At 33.3% G+C, this 16188-nt stretch overlaps 1 protein-coding gene across 1 annotated transcript in view; it reads left to right on the forward strand.

Moving 5' to 3' along the window:
- LOC308630963 (sodium channel protein type 2 subunit alpha) overlaps positions 1-15968 on the forward strand; it is a gene marked incomplete at its 3' end in the record, with an annotated part of 95170 nt that extends 79202 nt beyond the window's left edge. Inside the window, exons 23-27 of the mRNA XM_081261773.1 lie at positions 2996-3049; positions 5390-5531; positions 5891-5988; positions 12196-12466; positions 14773-15968. Coding sequence (XP_081117899.1) covers positions 2996-3049; positions 5390-5531; positions 5891-5988; positions 12196-12466; positions 14773-15968 — 1761 coding nt within the window. The remainder of the gene's footprint in view (positions 1-2995; positions 3050-5389; positions 5532-5890; positions 5989-12195; positions 12467-14772) is intronic.
- Between the last annotated feature and the right edge of the window lie 220 nt (positions 15969-16188).

Raw genomic sequence — 16188 nt, forward strand, 5'->3', positions numbered from 1 at the left:
AATGGAATACTATTCAGCCTCATAAAGAAAAAAATCTTGTCATTTGTAACAGCATGGATGAACCTATTAACTAAAATAATCCAGACACAGAGAAAGGAAATACCACATGATCTCACTTATATGTGGAATCTGAGCAACAGAATAGGATGGTGGTTAACAGGGGCTGAGAGTGGAGAGAAGAAATGTTGAGCAAAAGACAAAACATTTCACTTCAACAGGAGAAATCAGTTCTGGAGATCTATTGTCCTGCATGACCACTATAAGTAATAGCAATGTAGGATATACTTGAATATCACTAAGAGTATATTTTAAGTTCTAAACACAATACTGATATGTATATACCAACTAATAGATACCAATATATTATATCAATAACACAATATTGATAATGTATATACCAACTAACAAGAGTTACCAATTACACTTCTCCCTGACCTTATTTTCCCTGATCCTCTCCTTCCTGACCTCTACTCCCTAATCTCACTTTCTCTTGAATCACCTCTATATAAGCTCCCTGTTTCTGCTGATGGGCAGTATTATCACAGCCTTTGGGACAGGAGTTCCCTGTGTTTCTTATTTGCTAGCAAAGCCATAAACATTCTTTTTCCTTTTTCTCAAGAAAAAAAAAAGTTACTAATTACATAATGGCACATGTTCCTAAATATCACATTGTACCATATAAATAAAAATAATTTTATGCCAGTTTAAAAATAAATATAATTTAAAAGCTACTAATACAAAAATACATGTAACTTTAAGGATACTACATAGGTGCAATTAACAATATAAAAAGAAAAAGGAAAGAAATTACTTTTTAGTATATGAAAATACTTCCACGTTCCCATCTTCCTAGATTCCATGAATGCTGACTTCACTTATCTGCAACATGTTGAAAACAAGTTAGCTCTACAAAATTTATAGTCTTTCAGACATGCATGAAGTAGACAGACACTAGTTCATTTTTACTGGGTTTCCATCTGTGTTCCCACTGTTTTCCACCATCCCATCTGACAAAGTAGAGGTGCTTTTCTGGGATAGGGGGTTGGAGAGGTGTGCATGTGGCTAAGGGGAAGAATGGAAGATTTCTGGATACCTTCTCAGGTACCAGACAGTAAGTAACTAGACCTTGTCAAGTCTTCACCTACCAAAACTTCACCAATACCATAACCAAATTCCCTACCTTCACACCTTTGTTCCAACTCTCCTTTTCTGCTCGTCATCTTGTCTGCTAATTGAACACTTTCAGATACGAAGACTGCCGTCTTACAAATGATAATCTTTCTATCTATGAATTCTGCCAAAAATTCATAAGAATTCATTGATCCCTTCAAATGTGCATAGTTTGTTATATCTACTTGCTCCTGGAGGCAATCCACATAAACAATCTTCAATATTAAAGGAATACTCAGAAGGCTATAGTCTGTGGCACTGAGGAACTGAAAATAAAATCCAATATTTTGTTTTCAGTATTACTATTTCCACAACAATAGAAAAAAAAATATTGATCAAAGTTACTCCATTTTTCCCATGCCCCCCCCCCATTATGGATCAGCATCCACGTATGAGAGAGAACATTCAGCCTTTGGTTTTGGGGGGATTGGCTTACTTCACTTAGCATGATATTCTCCAGCTCCATCCATTTACCTGCAAATGCCATAATTTTATTCTCTTTTAATGTTGAGTAATATTCCATTGTGTATATATATACACCACAGTTTCTTTATCCATTCATCTATTGAAGGGCATCTAGGTTGGTTCCACAGTTTAGCTATGAATTGAGCTGCTATAAACATTGATGTGGCTATGTTACTATGCCAATTTTAAGTTCTTTTGATTGGGCAAAGGGGAGGGAAATGTGGGGAGAGGGCATGGGAGCAGAAAAGATGTGGAATGAGTTGGACATCAATACCCTAGGTACATGCATGACTGAACATATCATGCAAAGCTGTATCTTGTACAACCAAAGAAATGAAAAGTTATGCTTCAGTTGTGTACAATGAATCAAAATGCATTCTGCTGTCATATATACCTAATTAAAATAAATTAATTAATAATTTAAAGAGAACATTATATTAAAGCTCAAGAGTATTAAAACCAAAATCAATACTCTATAAATCTGTAGAAAAAAGAATGTAACTTACACAGGGTAAAGCATCAGATTGAAACTGATTTTCAACAGAAAAACTGCCTACAAGAAGACAATGGAATAATGTCTATATTATACTGGTTTAAAATCCCTTATCTATTGCATAACCCAAATAGTTTTAAAATAGAAAGTTTTGAGAGTATAACAACACAATTTATTTGTAAAATATAACCATATGTGAGATAAAAAAAGAATAAAAATATGGAAAGCAGTAAATTGTATTTAAATATGTTTGCTTTCTGATTAGGAAAGTTCTTCTCATATACTAGTTGTTTCAAAATATTCAGCGATATTAAGGATATTGTCAAGAATAAATTCCTAAGATTGGTTGTCAGTGATAATTCTAGGTAAGAAAAGAATAAGAAAAGAAAGCATAAGAGCAAATAATGCAGTGTGATTTTGAATTTGTTTCTTACTGGTGGTACTCTTAAAATATTCATACCAAGTCAAAAGTTGTTGATTATGATAGATGTCATAGAAAAACAAAAAGTTGAAGTATTTTCAGTGTACATATTATAAAACATTGCCCAAAAAGTTTAAATAGTAGCCTCAAAGTATTTTACATACATATATTAGAAAAAATCTTAACTACTTTGGTACTCTTTTCTCTTTTAAAATTATATATAAAATAGTGTACATATTCATGGTTGCCATGTGATATTTTAATACACGTATATACTGAGTAATGTTCAATTCAAAGTACATATATCTTCTACTTAAAACATAGTATTTCTTTGTGGTAAAAAAAAAACATTCAGAATCCTTCTATCTAGCTTTTTAGAATTTTTTTATAACTTATTTTATAAAATCATAACATGGGGAAAACTAAATATTATGATTTTTTTACAGGCTACATTTAAAGGATGGATGGATATAATGTATGCAGCTGTTGATTCACGAAATGTAAGTCTATTTAGAGGGAAAATTGTTTAGTCTGATAAAATCATTATTTCTAGTGTTGTAATTTACTTATTTTAATAAAATAAAACTATGTATAAAGCTATAAATCTATTTATAGAACTCAAATATATTATAAAAATATATATTTAATTATATTAAAATATTTAATGTCACATTATTTCTTCCTTGATGAGTTTTTTTTCCTCTACCCATTGTGATTTATCTTTACTTTTTTATTAAATATTTATTTAGTTATAGATGGACACAGTACCTTTATTTTTATGCGGTGCTGAGGATCAAACCCAGGGCCTCGGACATGCTAGTCGAGCACAGTACCCCTGAGCCACTACCCCAGTCCCTTCTCTTTGCTCTTTATGGTGCTGGGTATTAAACCTAGGACCTCTCACATGCTAGACAAACATTCTACCACTGAACTATATCCCCAGCCCTCATTGTGAATTTTTTAACACTGTTATAGTATTTAGCGTGGCAATTGACACTTACTAATGTATTGACTATATTTGTACCATAAAGCATTTTATTTTTGGCTTATAATCTACCTTATACACCTCAGTACCTTTGAAATTTTTTGCACAATTAATTTCTCCCTATTCAACAAGAAAGGAAATTATGGTTTAGAAAAAGAGATTGACTGCTGGTTTGGTAGAACAAGTCAGTTAAGCTCAAAATTCTATTTATCTGGTATCAACAACTGGCTTTCTGAATGAAAACTTTCTGATTTTTTTTTTTAATTTCAAAGGCAGTGAACACTGAAAGCCCTGCACTATATTATGAACCTGATATGGATTTTTTAAATTTAATTTATTACTGCTTTCTATGCAGTTGAACACTTTCAGATAGGAAAATGCAAATTTAAAACAAGATGAGACAGTACCTACATACCTTCCATATTGGCAGTACTAAAAAGTGTGGTGATATCGAGTGCCCCTGAATTCAATCCCTAGTACCACACCCCACCCCCCAAAAAGAAAACCCTACAGTAATTTGTTCACATGTATAGGATAATCCATTTATAAGAATAAACAGAAGCAACTCAAATGAACAAATATTATATGGTGATGGAAATATATGAATACAGCCATCTTCAACCATATAGAGAAATCATAATATATAACATTCAACTAAAGAAACTAAACACATACTATGATTTCATTCATATAAAGTTCAGAAATTGATGAAAGTGAACTTACTACTCAAGAATGCATACTTAGGTGTTAACTGTAAAGAAAAATAAAAGAAAATAATTGCCATAAAAGTCATGGTAATGATTACTTCTGGCAAGGATGGTAGAACTTATATTTTAAAAGGATATACAGGGTTTCTGAGATTCTGACAATATCCTAGATTATGGATTTTACTTCATAGACATGTATTATATTTTATATCTGTGTGATGCAATTTTCCATATGTGTATTGTGTTTAATTATAAAATACTCAAAAATATCATTGCTATGCACACAGACACATAAATCAACATCTCATTAAGTTGTTCTGATATTATTTAGTTTACTCTATTTCTTTAGAAAAGTTAGGTTGGTCATGATCCTCTAAATTGATTTCATAACACAGTAGATCATAATCAATGAATGGCTATCTCTGTTAGAATAGTGTTCTGTGAAATCTGAACTGTTGATTATAGCCAATGTTGTTGGTTCAACAACTACAATGTGTTTTCCTAACCAAGAGTATCTGTACAAGAGGGAGCACCATTGTTACAGAAACAGTGCTCAGTGAACAGAATGAATCAAGAGTCTCATTTTTAGGAACGAATAATCCTGCAAAATATATCTACATGGACTATATAATAATGATCTAGCCTACCTAAAAAATGTATAATATATACTAAATCCTTATACTTAGTAATTATTATTGACCAGGCTCTGAACTTTTCATAAATGAACATATTTAACTTTCACAGCTACCCTGTAAGGTTTTGGGTTGTATTATTTTCATTTCACAGATGAGGAAACTAGGCAGAGAACGTAAATGCTAATAATTTTAAAATAGAATAATCTAGACTTTAGACTTTCTTCTATAGGAGGAGAAAATCCTCAATTTGCATGCTGTGTTGAGACCTTTGTTTGCTAAAGAAAAATGCATTCATAATCTAGAAATTTACCTTGTGAAATTGCTTATAATTATTTATACTTTTCTATGAATTATTTTATTCTCAACTCAGCGAATAGTCTTACAGGGTTCTTCAACCAATATTTTACATTTAAAGGTTCATTAAATCTGCTTATAGAATTGAAAAATTTATGGATGTACTTTTTATTAAACAAGTATTAAATCTAATGCTTATCATTTTTCATATTTTTTTAGGTAGAATTGCAACCCAAGTATGAAGACAATCTATACATGTATCTTTATTTTGTCATTTTTATTATTTTTGGTTCATTCTTTACTCTGAATCTGTTCATTGGTGTCATCATAGATAACTTCAACCAACAGAAAAAGAAGATAAGTATAATAAACTTTTATCTTTGCTCGAAGATGTAAACTAAATGGATTGCACTATTTCCTTCAGGTTCCCAAATGCAATCACTAAGAGAAACAAACATAAGTCAGAATTATTTTAAGATTAATAATCTGCAAGTTTTTAAAATGACTGATAATTCAGATAGATTTTTAATGTGTCCAGCATGTGAATATGACCTAGTATGGCATAATTTATATGTCAAAATATGCATCTCCCCTAATAGAGATATTAGGGACATTTGAAGAAAATATGGGTGTCAATTTCATGTGATTATTGAGTTGCATTTGATAGCTGGCAAAAAACATGGTTTTAATGAGTTTTGTTTTTATTTCTTTACTTTGGAGGTCAAGACATTTTTATGACAGAGGAACAGAAGAAATACTACAATGCAATGAAAAAACTGGGCTCAAAGAAACCACAAAAACCCATACCTCGTCCTGCTGTAAGAACAGTATACTTTTATCCCAAGTTCACTTTTGCAACAAAAATTGAGAGAAAGTAGTATTTTTGTGAATTTGCCACACAATAATTTTACCTTAATAATGTGACTAAGCAGGCTAAATAGCCTGAATATTTGTATATTTATGACCTGCATATTTTATACATGTATAATATGTATGTAAACATATGCATCTTAACTATAAATAAACATTTTAGTCTTAAATAGTAGTAGTAGCACACAGAACTGAAGTCATTAAGGAGATCCTTATAATGTAGAAAAGAACAAACATGCAAACACATACATAATGTGGAAATAGTGAGTGGTCTCTGACTTCAGTAGGAACTTATTGGCGTACTTGATAGATCTCAGGCCCTATTTTCTGCAGACTATTAGCGTGTGAAATAGTTTCACAGGGTTTTTTTTTTTCTACTTAAAAAAAATAGCAAGCTGTGCATGGTGGCACATGTCTGTAATCTTAGCAACTTGGGTGGCTGAGGCAGAAGGATTGCAAATTCAAGGCCAGCCTCAGAAACTTAGCAAGGCCCTAAGCAATTTAGCAAGATCCTGTCTCAAAATGAAAAATGATGAGGGGTCTGGGCATGTAGCCCAGTGATAAAGTGCTCCTGGGTTCAAGTCCCAGTACCAACCAATAAATAACCAAATATCATATTTTCCCTTGCTACCCTGACCAAAAATTGGAGAATACCATGTTTTTAATGATTTTTTATGGCTCTTCCAATTGTCATTTGCCAATGACTGATGCTTCTATTTGGCTGCTTCAGGGAACTGCTGTCAGGAGAGTCCTTGAGTTTTTACATCACCTCTGGAGGAATAGCTAAGATATTAAATCTCAGGTCTCCTTCCCCAAGGTGCACATAGTGTAAGGCAATCTAACACTATCCAATAATCTTGGCTTCGTGAATCAAATGTGACCATATAAACCTAGCCATAATCAAATATTCAGTTTGTAGACCTGCCACTAGCTCAAAGAAAGTGAATAGTTACATTGGACAAAATATAAGGAATGTACAGTTTTAGCATAGTCATTGAGAAATGATACAATTTGAATGAATGCAAAGAAAAAAATAGAGGACAAATATATTAAAAAATGTATACTTCAAGGTCCTTCAAATTTAAAAAAAAGTCCTTCTCCTTTTCTCCTTTATGGAGAGAAAAGATTTTTTTTAATTAGTGAATAGTAGACAGTTTTCTGGGTCAGATGAGACAAGATGACCACATGTGTCTGAAGAAATAGTTTTTAATTGAGCAAGTGCAATGTAGTTAAGCGATCGGCATAATAATGTGAAGAAAAAGACATTTTTTAGAGAGCTTTACACAGAGACTGGTATGGGAATAATTCTAGGCCATAGCTAAGAAAATAAACACATCTATGTAAACATCAATCTGTAATCTGGGTCATACCAACAGGATTGGAACACACGAGCTAACTGGGTCAAGAAGAAGGACTCAATGGGATGAGATAGCTGTGCATCGTAGTAAACAAAATATGATGTATAAATAAGAGAATCTAAAATGGTTGGCATTTTACAAAATTATTGGTTCTGTGGATATAAATTGGAATCTTTAAAAATGTTTAGAAGTAATATTTAGGTGTCATGAAATGTCCAGATTGAGACTAGAATTTTGAAGTTGTCAGAACAGAATTTGGTTGAGTTTTGAAAAACAGATCCATTTTTTAAAATTTGTTCTAATTAGTTATACATGATGGTAGAATGCATTTGGACACATCACATGTAAATGGAGTATAATTTTCATTCTTCTGGTTGTACATGGTGTAGAATCACACTGGTCACATAACCATATGTGTACATAGGGTAATAATGTTCGATTCATTCTACTATCATCCTACCCCCATATCCCCTTCCCTCCTTTCACTCCCCTCTATTATTCCCTAGCCCCCTGCCTTATTATGAATTGGAAACCACACATCAGAGAAAATATTTGGCCTTTGTTTTGGAGGGATTGGCTTATTTCACTTAGTATGATATTCTCCAACTCCATCCATTTATCTGCAAATGACATAATTTCATTATCCTTTAAGGCTAAGTAATATTCCATTGTGTATACATACACATTTTCTTTATCTCTTCATCTGTTGAAGGGCATTTAGGTTGGTTCCATAGTTTGGCTATTGTGAATTGAGCTGCTATAAACATTGATGTGGCTGCATCACTGTAGCCATTTTTGAAAAATAATTAGAAAAAACAAAAGTCCTGAGCATTAATCCTTGGGCACTTCTCCAAGTTATAGGGAAAAGTAAATCAATTAGAGAATGAGAGTGATTAAATGGTGCATATCTTTAAAAAAAAACAAGCAAGAAAGATTTTCCATTAAATAACACATAAGCTTACCTGGGTAGTGGATGCATGTGAAAATATCAATGCATTTAGATAAAATATTATCAGTGATAGTTTGGAAAGTTAGGAAATAATCTGATAAAATCCATCTATTCATTCATTCATTAACTATTCATGCACTATGCTAAGAATTTTGATTAAAATATTCAACAGTCTACAGTCTAGCTAATTCAAAAGATAATAATCATATAGTGACATTAACAAATGGAAATATCCAAGAAGGAGCAGATACATGGAGGGAAGTTAAGGTTTACCAATGTTATGCATTAACTGAGGATCCATGAGAAAGTATGGTAGGAAAAATGGGATGTGAAAAGCCCCATAGAAGGGGTTCATTTGGGACATTTTGATAACTACAAGTAGGAGGGATCAGGCTTTATAGGAATTCTCTTTATCCTAAGAGCATTAGTAAAATATCAGTACAGACCTAGTCAGTTTACAGTTTAGTTTTTGCAATGATCACTCAAGCTGTTCTACAGAGACAGGTATGTGCATGTTGGAAACAAGTTTTGGAGTTATTTCAAAGATGGTAGGTAGCCTGAGGCAGAGTGAAAGAATGAGAAATGGAGATGAGTGAAAGTAGATGGATTTGTGAGCTATCACCAGTGTGGAATTAGAAGGCGTGTATATTAACTGAATATGGGAAAGACAATAGGAAAACAAGAATGTTGAGTTTTTGCCCTGCACGCTGGTTGAACAGTGGTGTCATATGAGAAACAAGAGTGTTGAGAAACTGAAGATGGTAGTTTGCATAATTTGGCAACCAAATAGAGATAAAGAGAGAAAATATGAATAATTAGAAGAAGTAGTAAAAATGAAGATTTCTTAAGATTGAGAGATTGGGTTTGAAGCACAGTAAAAGGAATCTGGAGAAGAACATATTGAAGAGTGAGAAAAAACAAACACAGAAAAAAGTTGGACAGACTGTGGGTCAAAAACATAATACTCTAGGTTAGAGTGAATTTTGACTATCACAAAAAAGTGTGGAAATCAAGATAATGTGATATGAATAAAGAAGTACAAGTTTTTCTTTGATGTTGCCAAGAATGAAAAGGAGAAGGAGAGGAAGGAGGGTAGGGAAATGGGAAATTTTTGAGAAGGTTAGAATGATCCTGTGAACAATGAGGGATGAAAGATTGTTACTTGATGTTTAGGACCAAGATGAAGTTGGGGAACATATTCTTTGTTGGGGAAGAGTTCAAGGTTATACATTTTTTCCCCAGCATATTCTGCACCATAGGATTTAAATTGGAGATAGCACATAGTGAGTCATGATTGGAGTTGAACATTGTCATCCTATTTGAAAACTTATGGGCAGGGAATCTAAGGAACTTTTTATTGATCTTGATAATATGAAAATTTTGGATTTTAAGGTAGTTTAAAATTATTACACCCTAAATGCTACTTGCTGTGAGACAAAAATGACAATTTGGACCTTGAAAGTCTCCAAACAAGTGAAAGAGAGAAAACCAAAATTAAATAAGTCCAACCAGGGGCTAGGGTTGTGGCTCAGTGGTAGAGTGCTTTCCTTGCACATGTGAGGCACTGGGTTCGATCCTCAGCACCACATAAAAGTTAATTAATTAGTTAATCAAATAAAGGTATTATGTCCATCTACAACTAGAAAAAAAATTTTTTTTAAGTGCCAACCATTTGAAAGCAGTATGGAGATTCCTTGAAAAGCTGGGAATGGAACCACCATTTGACCCAGCTATCCCACTCCTCTGTCTATAATCAAAGGACTTAAAAACAGCATACTACAGGGATACAGCCACATCAGTGTTTACAGCAACACAATTCACAATAGCTAAAATGTGCAACTAACCTAGATTCCCTTCAGTAGATGAATGGATAAAGAAAATGTGGTATATATACACAATGGAATATTACTCAGCAAAAAAGAGAATAAAATTATGGCATTTGCAGGTAAATGGATGGAGTCGGAGAATATAATGTTAAGAGAAGTTATCCAATCCCAAAAAACCAAATGCCAAATTTTTTCTCTAATATAAGGAGGCTGATTCATAGTGGGGTTTGGAGGCGGAGCATGGGAGGATTAGACAAACTCTAGATAGTGCAAAGAGTTGGGAGGGGAATGGAGGGGGTATAGAGGTAAAAAAGATGGTGGAACGAAATGGGTATCATTACCCTAACTACATGTATGAAGACACAAATGGTGTTAATATACTTTGTATATAACCAGAGATATGAAAAATGTGCTGTATATGTGTAATATGAATTGTAATGCATTCTGCTGTCCTATATAACAAATTAGAATAAAAAAATTTAAAAAGTAAAGTATTGAAATATTACATCATAAATTTTATAATAGATGAAAAAACAAAGTTTTCTGAAAGCATAGAGTGCTTAAAATTTAAACCTGCACTATAAGTCCATGGGCAGAGAAGTGACAGGATTTGTTTAGATGGGAGACAGGTAAACAAGATAAAATGATACAATAGAATAAGCAATTTTTAATAAGAGTATAGAAATAAGGGGAATACAGTATTTTCAAAGCTAAACTAGAGTAAGTAATAAATAAGAAGGGACTGTAGGAAATTGAATTAGACACATTTATTGGGTGGAAAGAGGCCCTGAGAGGACTGTCTCAAATGAAACAATAGAAGTCCAGTCCAGAACACCAAATATGAATTCAAAGAAAAAAGCAAAATAGAACATGTGTTGTTTGATACCCAAAATTTCTATTGGAGGTAATGGAAGCCTTGCAGCAGAAGATGGTAGAGTACTGGAATGAAGAATCCAGAACAATGAAAGTGTCAGGTTCTCGGCAAGCTATAGATATATCAGTGTGCCAAGGTATCAATGTATTGGTAGAAGTCATTCCAGTTGAGAAGATAAAGACAGCCCCCAGAAGTTGTCAGGACCCACCCCTGTAGTGTCTAAAATAGTAAGCAGATACAGGCAAAATAGAATAAAACAGGATCCAGTGATCAGAACTGGCCTATAAGTTAAGGATATAATTTTATAAGATCCAAATTGACTAGGATAATATCTGAATTATAAATTATACATTTTTCTTTTCTTTTTTTCTTTTTGTGCTGCTAGGGATTGAACCCAGGGTCTCCCACATGTTAGGCAAGTGCTCTTCCTCTGTGCTACTACATCCCATCCTGAACTATACACTTTTTAAAATATATTTTAATTCTTACAGAAGAGTTGCTCCATATAATCTTTGCAAAGATTTTCTTGTGTGAAGGGAAAGCATCTTACATCATAACCGAAGATAACTTATCAAAAGTGAGGAATTAACCTTGGTACAGTTCCATGGTGCAGAATAAAGAATTTGATCCAATTTCATCAGTTTTCCACTAATGTAAAAAACATTTTCTTGAGCTATAATATTAAGAAAAAGACCCAATAAAAATAAATTTAAAAAACTATAATATTAAAATGTTATATAGAGAGGAAAGATGTCAAAACAAGAATAAATTAGAGAAAATTCTAAAGATGTACTTATTTATTAGATCTTTAAGGTAATTTTAACACCTATTCCCCAGCACATGGAATAAAAATATTTGTTATAGTTACAAATATTTACTGACTGTCTTTCATACACATAATATATGCACCAAGATCATAATAATTGGCGCTTAACATACAGCCAGTTTATAAAATTTGCATCATGAGTAGTGTATATAAACTAATTCATGTGAAAAGAATTAGACATTTCAATATACAGAGTTATCTATTACATATACAGTAAATGTGATTTGGTTTTATAGAAGCTACATTTTCATATTGCTGTGAGATAAGTTGAATTAGATTTTATTAAAGTTTCTGAGTGAATTATTTATTTTATTTGTTTCAGAACAAATTCCAAGGAATGGTGTTTGATTTTGTAACCAAACAAGTCTTTGACATCAGCATCATGATCCTCATCTGCCTCAACATGGTCACCATGATGGTGGAAACTGATGATCAGAGTCAAGAAATGACAAATATTCTATACTGGATTAACCTGGTGTTCATCGTTCTGTTCACTGGAGAATGTGTGCTGAAACTAATCTCCCTTCGTTACTACTATTTTACCATTGGATGGAATATTTTTGATTTTGTGGTGGTCATTCTCTCCATTGTAGGTAAGGAGAGAATTCGATTAGGAATTTAATAGTGAAAATTTGTGTTTCAAAACTTTAGAGGTGTTTTTCACTAATTTTTTCATTCCTTTCAAAATTTCATTTGTATTCCAATAGTCTGTTCTTCAGTTTGTTATTTATCCAATTTTGTCTATGCATGAAGTGATGTGTTAATTTTTTAAAATGTTCAGCTTTCATTTATCACCTTGTCCCATTTCAGAAGACAATAACTACAACTTGTTGCAATACTCTTGTGCCCAGTAATATTCCTGTGGTATAGATAAGTTTTGGTTTGAATAAACTAAGATACACATTTACACATAAATCATTGGAAGTGGTCAAATAGTTCATAAATATGATGTCATTGGTAATTGAAATAGTGTATGTATAAATTAATATACATGATTACACATATAAACATAATGCTATATTTGAATCAGATATTTTTCTATGATTTTGAACATTTCTTTTCATAAATAGATATTATGTTCAAAAAATCTGATTCATTATCATCAAAGTATACTAAATTCTTATGTGTAAAATACTCAGTGAGATAAAAGAAACCATTTTAGAAGATTTTAGACAAGGCTCAGTCTATTTGAAAAAAGGAACTTATACAAGAAAAGTAAAATAGTGTACAGCATAACTCATTTTATTTCATTTTTCATGGGTTTTTTAAAACAAATTAATGGTTCGTGGCAACTCTGCATCAAGTAAGCATATTGGCACTATTTTTCTAACAGCTTAGATAATCATTAAAATTATTTAGAAAAAAGTATTTTAATAAAGGTATATGTATATGTTTCAGAAACAATGTTACTGTACACTTAATAAGCCACAGAGTAGAATAATCATAAACTTTTAGATGACCAGAAAAATCAAGGAATTCATGTGACTCACTTTATTGTTGTATTTGCTTTATTGTGCTTATCTGGAACCAACACTGCAATATCTCCACAGTATGTCTGTATTCCTATTTACACTACTTTCTCTAATAGAATAGAGCATTATAACAATGTGCAATTCAATGTAGTCCTCGTAATAATGACATGAGGTAATAATATAGTCATTAAAAGATGAGGAATATAAAAAAGTTGACCTTTTAGAAGTTGAGAATCGAATGGTGTTTACCAAAGGACAGGGACAGTATGGAGGAGGGCAGATGGGGAGGGCTTATCAATGAGGATTATTGTTTTTTGGCAGTGTTGGGGATTAAACCCAGGACTTAGCGCTTGCTAGGAAAACTCTCTACCACTCATAACATCCCAAGCCAGGAATAAGTTATAGTTAGGTAAGAGTATAAAGTGTTCGTGTGCTACCACACAGTATGGTGACTGTAGATTATAATAATGCATGTTATATTTTAAAAAGCTAGAAAGAAAGATTTTTACTCTTTTCTCAATTAATGTAAATGTTCAAGGATAGAGGTTTAGGGTAATTTTAACATTACACAATGTAACATATATTGGGACATCACATGGTACCCCATAAATATGTGCATTTTTGCTTTTGAAAGCAATACAATTTTGCTTTAACAGATGATATTTCAGAGTCAAACAGATCTGACCTGGGATTCCCTATTTGTGCTTATCAGCTCTGTGAACTAAGACAAGTTATATCAGCTCTCCAATTCCTGGTTCTCTAAGAAATATTTTTGTAAAGTATTATTGCAAGGATTAAATCAGGTTATGTAAATAAATGTATTTATCACTCTGCCTAGCATGAAGGAAATACTCAGTAAAGGTTACCTTTAACAACAGTAAGTTGAAATTATCACCATTTCATACTGTATTACACCAAAAGCTAGGATTCGGTTTCCAGTGTGTCTTTCTCCAAAGCCAGGATTTTCTCTCTGTTCCCAAATATAACAAGATCACTCTCCCTATCTCAGAAGGACAAGAACTCTCATGTTCCTAATCAGAAATCTTATTTTATCTTTTACTACTTACATAAGTAAAAGGACTAGTATTTCTATGTTGGCTACTGTCTATAACATCTTTAGACTTTCAGTGGTTGACTCATTATTTTAATAGGTGCTTTTTGATCAGGGAATATTGACCACTAGGTATCTTCATTTGATATAAACTCTTTAATGTTATAAAACCAAAATACCAATTCCATTTTACTGAACAACTACTGAATAAATAAATATATATATATATATATATATTGAATTATATGTGCATGTATGTGTAGCTAACTCTTACATATAATTTTTATAAAACCCAATAAGTGTTCATCTTACAATGTAAATTTTTGTTTTCTGATATTATTAACACTGTTTTTTGTTGGTTAATGGTTTTCCACAGGAATGTTTCTTGCTGAGCTGATAGAGAAATATTTTGTGTCCCCAACCCTGTTCCGAGTGATCCGTCTTGCCAGGATTGGCCGAATCCTACGCCTGATCAAAGGGGCTAAGGGAATCCGCACACTGCTCTTTGCTTTGATGATGTCCCTTCCTGCCTTGTTTAACATCGGCCTCCTGCTCTTCCTGGTCATGTTCATCTATGCCATCTTTGGAATGTCTAACTTTGCCTATGTTAAGAGGGAAGTTGGAATTGATGACATGTTCAATTTTGAGACCTTTGGCAACAGCATGATCTGCCTGTTCCAAATCACCACCTCTGCTGGCTGGGATGGATTGCTGGCACCTATTCTCAACAGTGGACCTCCAGACTGTGACCCTGAAAAAGATCACCCTGGAAGCTCAGTTAAGGGAGACTGTGGGAACCCCTCTGTTGGGATTTTCTTTTTTGTCAGTTACATCATCATATCCTTTCTGGTCGTGGTGAACATGTACATCGCTGTCATCCTGGAGAACTTCAGTGTTGCTACTGAAGAAAGTGCAGAGCCCCTGAGTGAAGATGACTTTGAGATGTTCTATGAGGTTTGGGAGAAGTTTGATCCTGATGCAACCCAGTTCATAGAGTTCGCCAAGCTCTCTGATTTTGCAGATGCTCTAGATCCTCCTCTTCTCATAGCAAAACCAAACAAAGTCCAGCTCATTGCTATGGACCTGCCGATGGTCAGTGGAGACCGGATCCATTGCCTCGACATTTTATTTGCTTTTACAAAGCGAGTTTTGGGTGAGAGTGGAGAAATGGATGCCCTTCGAATACAGATGGAAGAGCGTTTCATGGCATCAAACCCCTCCAAAGTCTCTTATGAGCCCATCACGACCACTTTGAAGCGCAAGCAAGAGGAGGTGTCTGCTATTGTTATCCAGAGAGCTTACAGACGCTACATCCTGAAGCAGAAAGTTAAAAAGGTTTCATCTATCTATAAGAAAGACAAAGGCAAAGAAGGTGATGGAACACCTATCAAAGAAGAAATCCTCATTGACAAACTAAATGAGAATTCTACTCCAGAGAAAACCGATGTGACACCTTCCACCACTTCTCCCCCTTCCTACGATAGTGTGACAAAACCGGAGAAAGAAAAATTTGAAAAAGACAAATCAGAAAAGGAAGACAAAGGGAAAGATATCAGGGAAAGTAAAAAGTAAAAATAATCAAAGAATATACTCCATTTTGTGATCAATTGTTTACAGCCTGTGATGGTGATGTATTTGTGTCAACAGGACTCCCACAGGAGGTCTATGCCAAACTGACTGTTTTTACAAATGTATACTTAAGGTCAGTGCCTATAACAAGACAGGGACCTCTGTTTAGCAAACTGGGACTCAATAAATCAGAGAAATATCATGGAAAGGAGGTTTCTGTTTT

This window comes from Spermophilus citellus (genome assembly GCF_964194105.1).
Source record: "Spermophilus citellus genome assembly, chromosome: 11".
Taxonomy (NCBI): Eukaryota; Metazoa; Chordata; class Mammalia; order Rodentia; family Sciuridae; genus Spermophilus; species Spermophilus citellus.